The sequence below is a fragment of the Gambusia affinis genome, linkage group LG19 (assembly GCF_019740435.1).
Source record: "Gambusia affinis linkage group LG19, SWU_Gaff_1.0, whole genome shotgun sequence".
Classification (NCBI taxonomy): Eukaryota; Metazoa; Chordata; class Actinopteri; order Cyprinodontiformes; family Poeciliidae; genus Gambusia; species Gambusia affinis.
Window position 1 is genome coordinate 14332468 of NC_057886.1, and position 19564 is coordinate 14352031.

Below are 19564 nucleotides of genomic sequence, written 5' to 3' on the forward strand. Positions count from 1 at the left end.
TAGAGGATGATTGTAAATTTAACAGCTAAGTCTTATCAATGTGATTGTATATTGATGTGGGACAATGAGAAGTTTAATGATCAAATAAACTTGCAGGGAAATAAAAAGAATAAGTGACAGTGTGGGTTTTTGTGGTCCGCTCTCCCTCATTCACATTGCATTCAGTGGCAGTAAAACAGCAATAAATCTGCACAAGATTCAAAACTAACCCTGCTATGGAGATGGCTCCTCTGTTTACATTCTGTTGCACAGCTACCACTAGATGGTAGTAAATTTCACCTTTGTTGACATGCATGTGAAATAGCTGCCATTTGCACATTTTGACCATTGTGAAACTTCAATAAACTGCTATAACTCAGCAGAAAATATCCTTACATCATTTTGCATTAACCAGAGTCACAACATTGTCTTTCTTTGACAACCAGGCCGTTGTATATAAGGGCTCTATAAAGTCAGTATTGTATGTGTGGAGCAGCATCATAGGCCCTCTTGTGTTATAGAAAGACACCAAGCCTTGATGAAAGTCAATATATATGCCAACCCTGGTTATATCAGAGGCTTCCAGAGGTGTCTCCTCCCCAGCATGCCAGGCAGAGAAACCCTCTGTTGTTCCTTCCAACACACCAAGAAAAGTCATTCCCGGTGATGCAGCTGTCACTTTCCTCTCCCTTAGGATCGATGCTCCTGTAGGCAACCCCGACATGTGCGCCCTCTCCGCTCAGCTCTGCTTCGATGTAATGTCTCCCCAGATAGAGGCTCTCTGAAGTCATGGCCTGGCGCCAGTATTCAAAGCGGCTGGGGTGGTCCGGGTAGTTGTGCCGCCAGGGGCTGGTGTTGGTTAACTTTCTGTTGTCCACTGTTAGACGTAGGAAGTAATGGGTAGTGTCGGGGTCAAAGGTTAACCTCGTTGTGTCTGAAACAGTAAATGTTTTACGGAAAACTGACTTTATAGCTGTGACGGAAAACAATTACGTACAAAGAATCTAAAGGTGCTTACATGTCAAGAAGTCTTCCTGGGTCTCAGGGTCAGGAAGAGAAGACGGCAGAGATTCTGGCATCGCGTGTTTAGCACCTGATTTATCATTTGATAGAAAGGTTAATCATATATTATTAAGTTTTGCAACATTTACCGGCACCACTAGGAAATAAGTGTAAGAAGGCATAAAACAAATTCATCTTTTATTGCATTAGCAAAATCTTATAGAACTCCAGCCACTCCAAATCCAACTTTTAATTCAATTTAAAAAATATATACTTTTTAACTAAATCCCATCTAACACAATTATTGGCACCATTTAAAGTGAATTTGAAATCAATGTAATTAGGCCTTTAATTGACTTATACTTAACTGTTTTGGTTGATTACACTTTTTGGATACTTCTAATAGTAGTTAACGTTCTGGTTCCCTGGAGATTAAACATGCTATGATGCAGAGGGCCATTGCTTTGGCCATTAGCCAGTAGGCTGAACGAGAACCTTGTCTTGTCATATTTAAAAGTGGACGAGAGTAAGGTAAAAAATAAAAGTCCAAAAATATAGCTTAAAATACAGGTTTCCTGCATGAAACATTTCAGATGAATTTGACATTAAAAAAAATTTATCAAAATGCAGAAAACCGAGAGAACTGAAGATAGAGACAATATGAGAGGACACAAGACTCTCAGTGATCCAGAGAGATTGTGGAAAGAGAAATAGCTTAAGATTTATACTCTAAGCTTGTGAAACGTTATAGGTAGAGGGAGAGTGCTGCTTCCTTGACAAAAGGTTATTGTACAATGCACTCAGAGCAAAGTGCATTTAATAAATGTAAAATTTTAAGCCTTATATTAAAGTACTCCAATAAAGGATGAAATTTTTCAAGATTTGACACATCTGTAACTTTGACATGCTCTAAAGATAAACAGCTTGTATTAAAAGGTGAATATTACAGATTTTAGCCATATTTAAAAAAAAAAAAAAACCTACAACTTTAAATGTACCATAATAGGAACCAGTAATAAGTACATCTGCCATACCAATATTACATGAAGTCATTTTTAGCGGTACACAAGCAAGCATAGGTCAGAACTTCACTGTCACATTTAAGGCTTATTCTGAGATGAGATCTAAAGCTTCCTCTCTACTGATCCTGAAGACTCGCTGCTAAAACTTACTCACCACTTTTGGAGATAATGTTCATTTTTTCACTGTAGGACTCCATAATCAGGTCACATAAATCCTGAGTAACATCAGTCACTGCTTGAGCCCATGACTGTAGATGGTCCATTTGACTGATGTGCACAGTGGGCATGCATACGTCGATCAATTCTTTCTTCCCCTCTGTGTAATCCTAGAATGTGAAAACAGCAAATGCATGTAATGATCAGGATTATGATGTTAAAAAAAAAACAAAAAAGAAACACCCCTACAGTTTATTTTCTCTGAACCGGAACTTCAATAGTTTTCTGCAGAGTCACAGAAAATGTTTATGTACACTGTCAACAAGCCTGTATTCAAAATAAACTCTTTCTAAGAGCATCTCTTGATCAAATCCCGCATTACATAAAAATGTTGACACCCTACACTAGACTCTGTAATGTTCCTTCTTCTGTTCTGCCCTATTATTAGAGCGCTTGTTTTCTGCACCAGTGAAGCTGAAACAGAGAGTAAAAAAAGCTACTAAAGGTCAGTGTCATCATAGGTTTTCCTTGCTGCATATAACATACCTGTATTAAAAAAAAACAAAAAAACTAAACATACAAAACAAATAAAATTGTTTGCATAAAATTAATGATCAGGGTGAGATCTCATAATCATTAAGGCCCGTGAATCAATCAACCAATCTCATTGATTATCAAAACCAGATCATTCGAGTTGGAATGTCCAGGGTGCAAATATTTCACAAAAAATTCAACAAACTATGACACGCGTGTAAAACAGACATTCAAAGCTAACAATGTTTTAAAGATTGGCACAAAAAATAATCTGTAGTCTTCCAAAAGCTTGTGACAGAAGGTGTTATGGTCTGATGAAATGTACTTATTTTTGGGCCACAATTTCAAAGGGTTTGTCACAGAAATAACCCTGGACATTACAAAATAATGCCACACACAGAATGTAAAATGGTAGAATTAGCGTCATAATCCAGGGTTCATTTTCAGATAGGACTGGATATTTTTTTTTATTCCTCTAATTTTAACAGAGGAGTGTACTTCTCTGAGAGACACTGTACCTTTAGGAAATCAACATCAGACTTGCTCCATGCAGGAGTCACACATCACATCTAGTAGCAGTGGTGTGCTTGGTGGCCGATCCTCCACTTCTTCCCTCAAGTTCTCCTCAACATCTGTGCTGGTCGTTGTCATATTCAAGTGACTTGTTGCCTTAAACAAAACCGGCTGTTGTATATTTTAAGCATGAACAAGGTCTATTTTGTAGCTTCAACAAGGAAACAAAAGACAGTTGTAGGCAGAAAGACCCTAGAATGAGTAAGGAAAGAATTATGAACCACGCCTGTAGACCGTCTCATTTCTCACCCCTCCCCGTTTCTCTTCTTGCTATATTTAAAATAAATGCAGGACAAGAGGAAATATGCCCCCAGGGATGAGAAATTAACTTTTCTTTGATTCCTCAATACTGTTAAAGAATAGATGCAATTTATTAAAGACGTGGAAATATCACAATGAAACAGCTGCTTCAAAACTAGACACTAATTGTTTTTTTTTCTCCCCAGTTGTCAGACTTGTTTAAGTTTCTCCTTCACTGAAACTTTGTTGCTGCTAAGAACAACAGTTGCTTTCCTTTTGATAACAGAATCCCATGAGCTTCCTGACTACAGTACTTATCTGCACAGCAGCTTCCTTCCTTTCATGTCATGCAGCACAGAGGCAACACTGACACTTGTCTTTTGTCTGTGTGCAGTGAGTGTGGATTATTGCATATTTGGCAGAAAATGCGAGCACAATAGCATTTCATTCTCTGTTCTGTGGCCGTCTCAAACTCAGCGACAGAAACATCAGGAGAACCTTATCATGTTTCCCATGTGTATAGGTAGGTTCTTAGCGGGTGTATTAAATGAGAATACACCAGAGTTTACAATGTATTCAAGAAGTCAAAGTGTTGATCCTTCTGATGAGAGTACGGTAGCCAACAGGTAAAAATGTGCAGCAAATACATGAATGATGCAAACTCCCAGACACACAGAAACAAAAATAATGGAAAAGTGCTGCATTCACAAAAAGAATTCACAAACATTCATAGAAACCTATTCAAGTAGGTTTGTATGAATATAAATTTATTCACACAAACATAAGAGCACTATACTGCTCTTATTATTATATTATTGTATGAATAACATTAATTTATTCATACAAACCTATATGAATAAACTGAACTGAATGTAACTGAAATAAAAACATAAACACCTTGCCAGTGCTCAATGTTTGGTTAATTGCTCCTACTGTCAGGAATGCAGTGAGACAGGATGCAGCAGAGCCAGGTTGAAGGAGGTGAAATGAAGATTTAATGAAGAATATCCAGTATAAACACAGTCCAATATAATCCCGGATACCGGGCAGCACGGCTGAGCGAAAACCAGGGTTCGACACTGGTAGCAACTGGTTAAACGAAGGAAGAGACGGACTGGGCACACAGACAACAACGACAAGACGCCAACTGAGATAAGGACCCCATTAGGAACAAGGAAGACAGGTGGGGTTAAATACACAGGGCGTAATCAAGGAAACAAGACACACCAGGGAGCAATCAAGGGGTAGACAGGACAACACGGAAACTCAGAGAACATGACACCTACTTATGATTGTTTTGTTAATTGTTTTTTAGAAAAATAAAATAAAACTTGCACTCACTTTTTTTTAAATGAGTGTTGGAAATTTGTTAAAGCTATGGCTGATTTGTAAAGTTGATTTTCACAACACTAAATAAAAATTATAATTTGTATTATGTTCTGATCTTTGACAAATATGTGACAAATAAGTAAGGCCTGAACTGTTGATGTAACCTGGATTTGTCTAAACAAAAGGAATTCATATAGACTTCAAGAGGCTTTGGCATGGGAGACTAAAGTGTTTGTATGAGCCACAGTGAGGGAACCTGGAGAATACTGAACTCATTTGCATATTTAGAGCATGATGCGTCACCACAGATAAAAAACTAATTGCTTAGGTGTACATCTTTTTTTGAAAGATAATATTGGGATCATGGCTCAGCTTGTGGCTAAATTTAACATTAGACAATTTAAAAATACTTTTCTGTCTGATTTTAATCACCAATAGCATCAGAATTAACTAAAGGTTTTCCTTCTGTACAATTTGTGGGAATACATTAAAGACCTGCAGTATTTTTGACTTTGTGACACAATGTGACTGGTCAGATATTCAGACTAACCTCTTTAAAAATACATTGCATGTTTAGAAATCATTTGCCTGATAAAGATCTTATTTGATCAATTTGCGTGACTTTTCTTCTTGTTCACACAAGTTATTTGGAATACAAATTGCAGTAATTTTTTTTGTGGAACAGCTTTTACAGGTTCAGTTCACACTAACCTATGGTGATAAAGCTTTGAGTTTTAGACATGTTGATGATAAAATATATGGGTTTCCTGCTCAGCACTAGAAATAAACTAATCCAAACACCTTTTTATGGGTTACTGTGTTCCACTGCACTATACTGCTCTTATCATCATTAATTATTTAATCAACAATTAAACGTTAATTAAGTAAATAATTTAATTATTTAAATTTTCCTTTAATTTTACCAACACATGCAAGCTTACAATAGAAGTTTAAAATGTGCTGACAGTTTCATTAGCATTTTTTTTATCTGTTTGAAAATGAATAGAATATGAAATTTTGTTACACTCCACATTTTTTACAAGACAGATTGAATTAACTGATTGATATTCATAGTCTTAAACAATGTGGCTTGATGTATTTTATGGTTTTGATTTTACATGATGACGATCGAATTATCCTGGGTTTCTACATACAAAAATACTTGCTGCTGTGGCTCTGCAAACACAACTCTGGGTTGTGCATGGAACTATTGCTGGAAGACCAAAGGAGGCTGCAGTTCAACTGAAAATGAATTTGTGACATCATACTTAGCTATGAGTAAATTCCAATTTTGGGTGCATGATTTCTTCTGACTGTGTGCACATAAAGACCCGCACCAGATAAAGTTATCTTTGCAAACATGATGTTCTGCAGGATGTCATGTTTGGCTATCTCCCACCCCTTTATAAGAAACATGTCTCTTGTATTGGCGAATCATGTTTCTCCACCACAGAAAGGATGAAATTCATGGTGGAGATGGAGAAACCTCTTGTAATGACTTAACAGTCATTTATGGATGACTGTTAAGTCTTTTATGGATGCAAACTCGACTAAAATCCCAACTGTGTAGGAATGTATTTGAAACGTTATCGATTACAAATTTATTGATGGAACTTGACTTAATGTCGTGTTTTGATTGTTGATTCTATGTTGCATTGTGTTTCTGCATTTGATATGGTGTAAAGCACTTTGAAATGCCTTGCTGCTGAAATGTGCTATACAAATAAAATTTGATTTGATTTGAATTTGAACAGACAAAGGCACAAAAACACTAGATCTTTACAAGGTTGGACTGTGAAAAGACTAGCAATTTTATTTACAATGAAATAAACTTTTTTTTGAGATAGGTAATAATATATGTTACTGTTCAGATGTAAATGAAAAATACTGAGGTAAAAACAGCTGGAAGACATGAAAAGGGGGTATACAATGCATACCACTACAGTAAATTACAGCAGTCATCTCAACAAACAGTTGGCCCGTTATTGCCTTTTGAAGCATATTTAGACAAACATGGCATTCTGTGTGTAAACAGTTTCAATAATTCAATGTGAATAAAGCTTTGCTTCAAATAGCGATTATTCTAACATTAGATATAATCTTCAATTTAGGTTGGTGTCTATGTATTTAGAAACATATCAACATTGCCCTTTGTAAGCAAATGGACAGGCACAAACAATGCAGGCACATAAAGTGGTTGGATTAACCCCACAGGGGACAATATCTCTTAGAGCCATTATCTCAGTGCATGCAGCATTGTATACAATGACATGGCAAAAAAGCTATCCAGTGAAAACTGTCTTAGTTTGTGAAATCAACACCGACTATCCAATCAAGAAAGAGAGACACTTTCTGTTATCCTTCAAAGCCAACAAGGAGGAATCATGCTACAAGTTTATCTCACCCATTTCCTTTAGGTTGACATATTAACCATGACAGTATTCAGTCTGCTTTTCCACCAGTAAAACTGTTAAGTTCTTCCTGCTCAATATGAAGATTGATTCCATAATGTCCCACAATGCAGCAAAGTAAATATCCACAGCTTCTATCACCTGTGGGAAAAACCAAAAACATAGTTTAGAGTTCATGTTTTTGTTATTAATTATGTTTTTTTTTACACGGTAAGAAAATGCTTCTCAATGGTAGAATAAATTTTAGAAAAAAACATAGTGTGGAATGTTTTTTTCTTTATGAAAGAGTAGTTGGTGACACACATTTTATTTCCCATTTCTAAACTGGGCATCTTTTCTCTAATTTTGTTCAACAGTTTTTTCATGTGAATATTGAATATAATGTGACCATTTAAAACGTTCAGTAAAGCAACATCTTTGCTGTTGGCCGAACTTTTAAAAGCATATTCCTAGCTTAAATGTTTTTTTTTTAATAATCAAGACATTAGGAAAAAATCATTCCTATAATTTAACTACATTCCAAAGAGACACAAAACTGCATGGGATGAGTTGTGTGTTTATATTGCATATTGTTTTGTTCAAATAGCCCTCTGGAACACAAAGAAACAATTAATCTGGGATAAATCTGTTTGTGACTTAAACTAGACCTTTGCTCACAGCTGTATCCTGATCTCCACATTTATGTAGTTGTGTTTCCGCTGTAAAACTTAATAAAAATATAATATCCTCTCCTTATATAGGTATATAAATGAAGTTTTATCTAGTCACATTGGTTTTGAGGTGCCATAAAACAGAAGAACTATCAGAATAAGGACTGCTTTCATCAAGATATTTGGGGATTTAAACGTCTGGAGGTGTTGTATGAGCTTAGGTTGTTACCTTAAATTTCCATTATTATAGTAACACTGCATTTGAACAGAAACCTAAAGTTTCATTCTAATTTCTAATTTTCATTCTAAAATATTTTCCAAAATATCTTTCTTGGATGCATACTGAATTACAGTAATGCATAAAATCATTGTCATACTTCAGTAATGCTTTTAATTTAACCCCAAATACTCATCAGTCCAAGCAAATAAATTGCACATGGATTTTTGGACCTACTGGAGTTGGTCTTATAGAATGGATGTGATATAAAGTTCTCGGATGGGAATCAGAGTAAATACCAGCTTTGAGGAATTGAATATTAATGAAAAATCTACTGAAATTCTTAAAACATTAAGCTTTGATTTCACAAAGGAAGGCGTAAATCCGTCACTCATGGTTAAATTCACCCCAGATAATAAGCCTGGAAAGGAGGTCCTACATTTACAAATACACCAACTCAAACATCAGGGTATCTGTTACAAGTGCCACCATATTAGCCAGATACTTTGCATTTTAAAGTGTATTCAGATCATCTATCTCTTACCATTTTGTAACTATGCAGTTTTGGTGGTTCCATGCTCTACATTGTTGGGTAAGAAATAATGCTATTATTTTGTCTTAACAGATTGTTGACCAGTCACTGTCAATCACGTCAATCTGGCCAACTACTATATATTTAGTAGTTGTAGTGCATCTTCACAGGTGTAATGCTGTCATTGTAAATGCTCTATATCCAATGGTAACGATATGGTCAATATTTCAGTGGCAGCTGAAGAAATTTTGCAAACCAATGATCTTAATTTTTTCGTGAGTGTGATGATTAAAATCCAATAAATATTTCATTGCTTAGACTTTCGAAAGAATAAAATTACCAATAATCACAATTCGGTGTCTTCAATAGAGTCTGGGTCCTCCATGGTCTCAAGTCGTCTCTGGCAGGCATCCAATAGCTTTTTTCTTGGCCCTAACGGGATATGAATGCTCTTAAGGTCTTGATCAGAGCAAAGCAGGAGCGCTTCTAAGTCGATCTTCTCTCTTTTGAATATGGAGTAAAACTCGCTCATGCTTAGTGTGGCAAGGAAGACCTCCAGAGGGCTTGAATCAGGCTCATCGTCATCATCCAACCCTAATTCAACTTCTTCCCAAGGCAACTCGTCCATGTTTCTTTCCTGCAGGCTGTGAGCGCTTCCAATGCTATCTTCGTCTATACTTGGATAGTGCTGCAACCGACTGCGTAAACGCACATTATTACCTGAGCGGGTCGTGTCTCGAGCACCGAGGTTGAACATTCCTCCACTTACGTAGTTTCTTCTAAAGACCATGGTGCCTAGACCCGGTCTGTTAAACAGGGAATCATGTCCAGAATCTGTACTGATCTCAGAGTAGTCCATATCTGGTCCAAGAAGGTCTGGCTCACTCATGGCACGTGAAATGGCATCGTCATTGTCTCTAGGGAACATATCTCGAACATTTCGACGCCCTCTGTCTTTTGGGTTGATGTAAGTCCCCTGCTTGACAAACATGACATCATTACCTAACTGAAGTCCAGAAAGGGAGCGCACACTCTTCCTTCCATCTTCGTAAATTTTAAAAGTTCCATCTCCTTGCTTTCTCTTCTCCAGCTTCTTTTGAATCTTTGTCTTCCCTCGGTTTGTGGCATGGAAAGTTGCCTAACAGTACAGAAACAATGCAAAAATAAAACAATCAAAGTGTTATAATGATTTAAAGTACATTTAAATATGTCAATTAGTGTATGAAAACTTAAACCACAAAAAAAGTCCCAACCTGAGAATATGGCACACTGATAGTGGCTGTGGTAAAGTTACGTAGCTTGTGGCTAACGGAGCTGCCAGTGTAACTGGAGAAACTCATGACATCTGAAGCAGAAGCCTCAGAGGTTTCTTTGTGAAACTTTCGCTCCATGCGTTTGTGGTGCTTTTTCTGCATCTTAGCACACTCTTTGATCCGTCGCTCAGCATCACGAAATGCCCGGTCCTTCAGTTTGCCGACCAGTTTATGATTTAGCCCTGTTTGCTTGGCAGCGATGGAATCCAAGTAGCGGACACAGTCCATGTGGTTCTTCGTGGCGGCCATGTCCAGGGGTGTGTGGTAGTCATTGTCTAGGCACCATACGTTGGCACCGAAAGACACCAGAAAGAAAAGGCAGTCAAGATGACCATTGGCAGCTGCCAAGTGGAGTGGTGTGTTCCCCCATATGTCACACTTGTCTGGGTTGCCTCTGTTGGCCAAAAGAGTCAAAAGGTAACCAGAGTAAATACAAAATGCAATTTTACAATGATGATTTTATTTATAAATTGGAAAAAACTGGCCAAACCAAGCCATGTTGACCTGGCTATAAAATATTATCCTCTAAATTCTTATTGATCATGAAATTCTGAAAAGCTTTTTGGAAAGTCAAGTTCAAGATTACTTTCTACAACTAAGCCTAAATACTTAGCTGTAGAAAGTAACAACTAAGTACTTAAACCAATGCCCTAAAGAATTGGTTTAGGGCAATTCTTTTTCATTTTTTTATTTCATTTTTTTCAATCAGCAATCAACTAATGTCCTCCAGTGCAATACTTCAGTCCTTGCTTTCCTGACCGCCCGCGACCCGAGGACTACCTTAATGTGTGTTGCACTGTCGCTCCAGGTCTGTAATATGACCGCTGACTTGCCAGCATCACAGCTCCACTACCTGTATCCTGTTTCAAGGGACGCCACATAAATTGCACCTGACACAGTTTGGTCTGACTGGTGATGTCCTCCTGAATTTCTCAAGTCAGATCAAGCAACATGCTTGCTGGATAACAACCAAAGATGAGTTTTCAAGCTTTTAACTGATTATTTGAAATTTCTTGTCCGAGAATAAACCTAATATGCAGATTTACCAAATTAAATTTATTTCCTTATATACTTTGTCAAACTGTATTCACATGTTTCTTGAAGTCTTTATTATAAGTTACTTCTATATATTTAGAAGCATTTCTTTTGGTACCTACTCCAACGTATTGTTAACTTCAGTTAAAATATATTTTATTTATTTTATCTAAAGTTTTATATAAAGCCACTTCCTGCAAAACTGTTTTGTCTCTTCTTTGTCCTCCATGGCAGTAGCATAGACTCCTGAATATTTTATGCTATGGACATCAAACTACTCCAGATTTATTATTGATGGGTGTCACTGTAAGGATTTCTGATATGTGTCATTCTTGGGCAGCGATTTTCAACGCCCGGTTCTGATTTTGGTGGAGCGTACTTTGTGTTTCATCAAGATCGAAGAGAGGATAGAATGAGTTATCATCAGTGCTGATGACTGACAGTGATGGGTAAACAGCCCCAAAGACCACAATAAAACTCTGACCAAAAGGAATTACAGCGTGAACGCAGAGTTGAAAAAAGATCCGGGAACATGCCATAAATTTAAGACACAGAACAAATAAAAGTTACCTATACTCAGATGATATATTTATGACCATCTGAGTTCAAATCATACAAAATGCTACTTACACAAAGCTATCTAACATGATGACTTTATGTGTCGCAATTTATGTCTGTGGTAAAATGCTTAGCACAGTAGTGTCAGATGCCTTGTCTCATTATTATCTGATGGTCTGTTTCTGTCCTCACATTCAGTGACAGTTTAATGCCATTGCAGGTAGCTCAATGCAATATATGAGCCAAATATAGCAGATATGGCATCTTTCCCATGACACTTGAACCTCTCTTTGTTTATTGTCTCACAAGTTTGACTTATGGTAACAAATAGTGTTTATTTTCATTCCATTGGACAATATGTACTTTATGTGCTGCTGCTCTGTGTACACTCGAATCGTGGGAAATACTGAACTAAAGTGGAGGTCAACTTGGGTGTTTTGGAAGTTCTTGAGGACCCTTGAACAAATTCATCTTAAAAATGAACAAATTCAAACTGAATTTATTATAAAATTAGAACTGATAGTCTTCACTGATAATTTGCTAAAACAGTCCCTGGTGTTTTTTTTTTTTGTTTTTTTTTAATTCTAATAAATTGTTTCTGACAAATTAAGCATTGTTGTCTTTAAATTTGCTAAGTGAAGCAGAATCACGTTTTGTTCTGGCTGACTTGGAAACCAGGTCAACCCAATGAGATGAGAAATGCGCTGCTCTATAAAAAAAGCAGTGCTAATTTTGCCAAAAATGTTCACCTTCATAAAGCATCTTTTGAAAACTAGAATGGAATATTTCTACTTCTTTTCAAACAACTGTAAAACTAACTTTCAAAAGGTAGAAATCAAAAGATTGACACATGCTACTTACAAAGACAAATATTTAGCTATATCTCTACTAAAAGAGAAAATTGATTTGTTTGCTCTTAAAATAATTACTTGATGAGCTGTGACCTACATGCATTATGATAGGGTTCACCTTATATCATACCTTAACAACGTATCTGCATTTTACATGCAAACTAGAGTATGATTTTGAAATGGAAGTGGAAGCCTAAAGTGATAGCCTGGGAAAGGAATCAAAGAAGGATCCAAGAGGCCCGATGTGACTCTGGAGGAACTCCAGATAGAGCCACAGCTCAGGTGGGAACATCTATTGACATGTCAACTATTATTTGTTGACTCCACAAGTCTGATCTTTATGGAAAAGGACACAAAAATAGTTACAGCTGAAACAAATCCACAAGGAGTAGTATTAAAATATTGCCACAAAGCTTGTGGGAAACAGCAAACGTGAAAGACGGCTTAAGACTATTCCCATGGTGTTTCAGGGAAGCATTGTACTTTTAGATATTGGTGTATGGTAGCTTTTTTGCACTATAAAATCTGCCTTTGTCCTTTAAACGACTACATTTTCTTCTAAATGTTTCCACTTATACTGGCAGAATGATTGTAAGTTGAATTAATGGACGTGATTCAACTTACGTCCATTAAATTGAATTACGCACCAAACGAGCTGTTGAACCGGTAAAAAATAAATAAATAAATTTTAAAAATCTCAGATTACAGTAAGCAACAGTCGAAATGAAAATGTATTCAGAAATCATCTATAATGAACTTTTGGATGCATTTTAAAAGCCTGAAATTTCTTACGTATACTTCGTCATAAATCATACCCACCCCCTGGCCACGATCAGCCGCAGAGCCTCCAGGTTGCCGTGGTAGGCCGCCCATAAAGTCGGTGTCATGCCATCCTCGTCCGGCGCGTTCAGATCCTTCCTCGTCGCCTCCTTCAGCAGGTCCAGGTAGCCGTCCCTGGCCGCCTTGTGATACCTGTCATTCATGGTGCTGAATCAGTTCGCCGTGCGCAAAGCCATTCCGTTTCACCACAACCACCTCCATGGTCCCAGTCATGAGGCGGCAGCAGGCTGATTAATAGGGTCCCATTTTGTCTATTGGTTCACCCAGAGGGACTCGCTCCTGGTATGTAAGAGGAAGCGCGTTTCCAGGGACGCGATGGCACACACAGTGTGGATCAACACTGCTCCCGGTGGACGAGGTGAAGGTGAAGGGAGACATAAGATGCCCCCCTCTAAAACATCCATATAGCCTACCACAGTATCTAAAAAGTAGGGAAAAAAGGAGTAAACTGCATTCTCCGTTAAAGAAGGTTTTTCTGATCAAGTGTGCTTGATCAGAAAAGCTTGCTTGGGGCTCACCTGGTGCTCATCTCAAGTTGCCTTCCGCCACACTGACCTCCAGTTTTACAAATGCATATCAATAAAACGTATTATAGAAACGTCAGTTTTTACGCAGTAGTGAAACTCAGACATTTTGGTGAATAATTAGGCGCAAATAGATGACTGGCTTTTCTTTCTTTTCTTTTCTCTTCTTTTCTTTTCTTCTTTTCTTGATGACATGATTTACAGATTATGAAAACCCAAAGTTTGCCTTTTTCACAAAGTAGAATGGTACATAAGGCCAATCAGAAAGGCTTTTATACATGTGGGATACTGCCTAAAGGGATTTTACAGTAGTGTAACACAGTCACTGACAACCTCCAAATGGAGTGGAAGTGCCTGATCACAAAGTGCTGTATCCAAGTTCGAAATGTTGAGTGGAAGGACAAAGTGTGAGAAAGGCAACATTGAAGCAAAGTCTGTCTATTCAAGAACTTCTGAAAGATTTATAGTGTAAAATGAAATAATGTACCCTTTAGAGATGTTCTAATTTGTTTGGATTCACTGGTATGTCACCCACAGCCTGTTCTTTAATTTCATGAAAAAAAAAATTAGGAATTCAAGTTGATGGTATTCACAAGAAACCTTGGGAAAAAAGGCTATTCCATGTTGTCTGCTCTCAGTCAATGTGTATGTAAACTGTTTTCTAAGCCAGAGCGGGCAGCAGAAAGGCTGAAAATTAGCTTGGAATTGTCGCTTTGTTGAGAAAACATTCAAACTATGCAAGTGTTGTTCTTGTATGAATTGTATAAAAAATGTCACCTATGCTAAGTGTCTCGTTGTTTCAAGTTGTGGAGTTGACACATTTATTTCATTCTTTCTTACAATCATAATGTACAGAAAGTCCTCTTATCTTCCATTAATAGAAGATGAGTATTTATTGTGTTTAAACTTGTTATCTAATAAAAGCTCATAAAGCTGTCTTTAGGGTTTCGAAGAATCTTGATGTTTTCATGTGCTGCTCTAAGTTTACATAATAAATATTATCAAATATTACATAAGACAATAAATAGTATTAATAAATGATAATTAGTTGTGTAAAGGTTAGAGTGCAAATATATATGTAAGCAATGTTTCACTGTAACTAGTTAACTGGTGGTGTCATCTCAATGTGGTTTTCCAGACTTCAAATTTGACTTTTTCAAAGTTTCCACCCTGAACTTTAAATACAGACAGAACAAGCTGAAAATTAGTATTAGTTAGTGAACACACTTTGAGTAAGATACTGGAACATGCATAGTAAAGTACACCAATAAGTCAAAGCACACCCTTTAGGTGCTGGCTATAAAAGATACAGATTGTGTTTATTAAAGATAACTTGCATGCAATTTTGTTTGATGAAGGTGGAAAAAATGATCTGCTGCAGCAGAAAAATATATCAATTTTAAAACAAACAGACCAAAAAAAAAAAAGTAAAATCCAGATTTTGAATCTGTGAATTTAAGGCATTGAAGCTACTTTCTTCAACTTTCATAAGAAATAGTAAAATATCTTGTGTGATGTCAAGAACAAAATTCTGGCAATTAGGAATGGGGTTTGTATTTCCTAAAAACTGAAATTAACGGGAAAAGGACATTCCTGGAATTGTCTTATGAACTTTACTGTAGTGTTTTGTGCTAAACATGTTGTATTTGTTGATACCATACTGTTCCAAACAGGCAGACGTTTTATGACTGCCACCCAAACTTGTTTGGATGTAAACAAGTTTGGTTTTGGAGAAATATAAAAGCCACAACAGCTGAGGACATCTCTCAGGACATCACTCCACAGCAGGTAAGCTCACATATATGCTGAAAGTTTTAGATGCTGTGTGGTTGATGATGTGAACACCTTATTTTGCAACTTTTGAAAGCTTGTACTATGTCCTTGATGCTATTTTTTTTCATTTAAAAAGATACAACAGAAAAATATTGATGACATAAAAAACAAAGCATAGTAGGTGTGGAAAAGTTTCAGCACAAAACCACAGAAGGGAATCCGTGACAAATGATTGTATAATCTTTGGAAAGTTTCCTTTTGTGGGGGATGTGTCTCTATTAGGGAGTTAAGGATCGGATCTGACTGTCGAAACTGACATGTGTCATTTCTGTTTTCTAGATGCAGCAAACAACTCATCTGAAAAAAAAAAGGAATCTCTGAAATAACAGCCATGTGCTTCAACCCGGGCTACCCGTGCGAATGTTTGACCAGCGGTAATTTATGTGAGCCCTGCAAGATGACAGCAAAGGACAGGGAGTTGGAGGAGACACACCTCTCCAACAACATAAATGCAGCAGACTCAGCCATGGGTGTCAGTGAGCCAGAGATGGACACCTCCTCAACTGACGGTGCGCGGGACCGGGGCAGAAACTGGGGATGGATGTTGTCTGCGATCATCTGCCTCAACATCCTGATCTTGGGTTGTGCGTTCGTTAGTGGGGGAACTTCGAGCAGTGTCAATATCCACACCTCAGACCTGCAGATTTTCATCCTCTTCCTGTTCCTGCTCACCTCCATCTGGATGGTCTATTACACCATTTACAATTCCAGGACAGAAAATGCTGTTTTCAAGGATAGGCATGCAGGACCCATTTGGCTCAGAGGTACAGTGACAATTTTAACTGTTAAGCAATTTATGTAAGGAGTGTTTCTTGGACATGTTTAATCACTTTCCTCTACATGTTGCTTTGCTTTTAGCGGGACTTCTTCTGTTTGGAATCCTCAGTATCATCATGGATGTCTTTAAGATCGCCAGCTATGTGGGTTACCTCCACTGTGACCCAAGTGTTGCCTCCAATGTTAAAGTTGTATTTCCCGTGGTACAAATTGTCTTTGTTGTTGTGCAGGTAAAAAAAAAATGGCATTCTTAATGGTCTCCATTCCTGAAGGTTAGAAAGTGTTACAATTTTTGTATTTTGCACTTGCAGACATACTTTCTGTGGATCCATTCAAGGGACTGTGTGCAGGTCCAAAAGAACCTTTCACGGTAGGTTTTTAGAGTATTTGCATGTTCTTTATTTGCTTATTTTCTGTCCCAGCACACATGAGACACTCTAAATGAGAAACAAAGAAACAAAACATGTGCTTTTGCCTTTTCAACTACCATTTAAATATGGGTTGGAGATGAGTGTAGTACAGTGTCTCAGAAATGGGGCGCAAGATAAATAATGGCCTTGATGTTAACTTAATTTATACTCTATGTAGAAAACAAGACAAATCTGTGTAGAATAAGAGTATGGATTAATGGGTTTAAAATCTAAATAAGGTCTACATACAGTCTCATGTGATTTGGCTGATATTGGTTTATGTTCTACACTACAAGAAGCTCATTCAGGCCTGAGTAAAATCTATATGGGACCCACATCCAGAGGAAATGCGGGTTGCAGCATTTATCTTACTTCACATATTAACAAAAAACAGAACCATACATTTCTTTACTGTTAATATTCTTGACTTTTACAGGTTCTTAAACATATGATTTATTTGTTTTGGATATAAAAATATAAGAAAATAACTGTTTCACTTAAATATAAGAACAGTTAAACCTAATTTTATTTGGCTTTTCTAAAAAATATGTTTTTATTAATCGACTGCTTTGTTTTTGTTTAGCAGTAATTTTCCAACCTTTCTTTAGAAAGATTTGTCATTTTTGATTTATAATAATTAGCAGCAATGCACTAACTTGACTGTCCGCAGCTGATAGGCCTAACCTACTGATTCTAAATTTGTCTGAACCTGATATCTATACTGTCACCCATAAAAGAGAAAAGTGCTGTAGATACCTTGATAAAGGCTGTGGTTCTGAGTCAAACAGAAAATGAAAGGATTGCAGTAAAAACCCCAATTATGCATAAAATTATTTAAGCATCATAGAGTTTTTGTTAAATGCAAATGAAAGTCAATTTAAGTGCTCATTGTTGGTTGATGTTTTATTGACCAAAAATGGTCTTAGTTTTGATGCATTTATGAAATAGAAAGTAATAAATACTTTTCTGTGATTGATCTGCAAACTGTTGATTATGTGCAACCAAGTGTAAACTAGAATAACATGGAACGTGTCTCTGGAATATCTTTGTTAATTTTCTCTGTCTTTTTGATATTTTAGATGTGGGCTCATGCTTACCCTCTCCACAAATCTTGTTTTATGGATGACTGTGATCACTGAGGAGTCTCTTCATCAAACAGTTTTTCCAGATGCTCCAATCAATGCCACTAAACTCTCAAGAAGACAGATGTACATCTATAGAGGTAAACTAAGCAGATGACAGCTGGTTTTGCAGTCATTAATGAATAAACAACGTGACACGGTTGTATCTGATTGTGTGCTTTGTGGTATTACAGCCAGTTATGGGGATGACAAGTGTGAGTGCAGCCACAGTTCCTGCGACATCTTCAAGGATGCCTACTACTACCTGTACCCCTTCAACATCGAGTATAGCCTCTTTGCCTCCGCCATGGCTTTCGTCATGTGGAAGAATGTGGGACGAGTAGCGTCACAAAGCCACCACCACCACGTGAGATTCAGCCTCAAGGAAGTATTCATTGGTCCTATTTTGGGGCTCCTCCTCGTGGTTGCAGGCATCTCAACATTCATTGAGTATGAGATTAAAATGAAATCAAAATCAAATGAAGAGAGCCATGATGCAGCAGTGATGATGCACTTTGTTATGAATATAGTCACTGTCACATTGATGTCCATCTGCACCATCATCGGAAGCGCTATCTTCAAGGTGGACCACAGGGAGCACATCTCAGAGAAGAACCCCACCCGCAGTCTGGATGTGGGGCTGCTAGTGGGAGCCTCGCTGGGGCAATTCATCATCAGCTATTTCTCCATCGTAGCCATGGTTGCAACTGGGGCCAAGGGCCACCTGAACAGGCTCAATCTGATATGGGGAATACTGATGGTGATCCAGCTTGGCCTGCAGAACTTTTTCATAATTGAGGGCCTGCACCGGGAGCCCTTTCATGAGGTGGAGGCTGACACAGTGGTTGAAAATCAGTACGTGGTGGAATCCGGCAAAGATGGAAGCAAACTTGAAAAAGTAGACCTGGACAATATGCCCACACCTGATGTAGAAGCACGTGGCCACAGTGGGCCAGCGGAGCACAAACACAAACTCCTGTGGAAGAGGCGAGTGTTGAGAGAGGTCAGCGCATTCCTACTGATGGGTAACATCCTTGTAAGTACCTTTTTACCCCTTTTTCTCACTTTCACTGTGATCAGTTCTCTTAACACTAAGTCTCTTTTTTCTGTTTTTCACAGCTGTGGATCATGCCAGCCTTTGGTGCTCGTCCCCAGTTTGATCATGACACCGAAACACAGTTCTACCAATCCAGCATGTGGGCTGCTGTTGTGAACGTGGGCCTTCCTTTCGGCATCTTTTACCGAATGCACTCAGTTGCCAGTTTATTTGAAGTCTATTTAAACTCATAAATCAGCATCTTGCAATGAGTGGACAAAAAGCTGGATCTGGGCATTACTAAACCGTTTTGTAAAGGATGTTCTTGATTAGTGCTTTTTGTCAAAAAGGGACAGTATTGACTATTTTCTAATGAAGTAGCATCAATATGTGACAGTGTAAATGTGTTCAAAATTTTATTCATATGAATATCTTGTATAGTTAATCTTGTAAAAGCTGATTTATTCTGTTAACTTTGTTTGCAAACAATAAAAAAGAAGTGTTAAAATTCAAACCATGACCATTATTATCATTATTTTGTTTAATTGTTATTATTATTATTATTATTATTATTATTATTATTATTATTATTATTATTATTATTATTATTATTATTATTAT

The 19564-nt window shown here is 37.4% G+C and overlaps 2 protein-coding genes and 1 pseudogene across 2 annotated transcripts; 1 reads left to right on the top strand and 2 right to left on the bottom strand.

Annotated features, from left to right (window-relative positions):
• Nucleotides 1-371: 371 nt before the first annotated feature.
• Nucleotides 372-3547, bottom strand: LOC122821986 (annotated as a pseudogene).
• A 3087-nt stretch (nucleotides 3548-6634) lies between these two features.
• On the bottom strand, nucleotides 6635-13484 carry ush1ga (Usher syndrome 1Ga (autosomal recessive)). Its single transcript, XM_044099767.1, has 4 exons — nucleotides 13222-13484; nucleotides 9899-10352; nucleotides 8986-9783; nucleotides 6635-7387 (listed from the first exon to the last, which is right to left on the bottom strand). The coding sequence occupies exons 1-3, from the start codon at nucleotides 13383-13385 to the stop codon at nucleotides 8992-8994; spliced, it is 1410 nt and encodes a 469-aa protein (XP_043955702.1). The 5' UTR covers nucleotides 13386-13484; the 3' UTR covers nucleotides 6635-7387; nucleotides 8986-8991.
• Nucleotides 13485-15532: 2048 nt separating this feature from the next.
• On the top strand, nucleotides 15533-19458 carry otop2 (otopetrin 2). Its single transcript, XM_044099768.1, has 7 exons — nucleotides 15533-15554; nucleotides 15879-16363; nucleotides 16458-16606; nucleotides 16688-16746; nucleotides 17866-18008; nucleotides 18102-18943; nucleotides 19027-19458. The coding sequence occupies exons 2-7, from the start codon at nucleotides 15931-15933 to the stop codon at nucleotides 19195-19197; spliced, it is 1797 nt and encodes a 598-aa protein (XP_043955703.1). The 5' UTR covers nucleotides 15533-15554; nucleotides 15879-15930; the 3' UTR covers nucleotides 19198-19458.
• The last annotated feature ends 106 nt before the right edge of the window (nucleotides 19459-19564 follow it).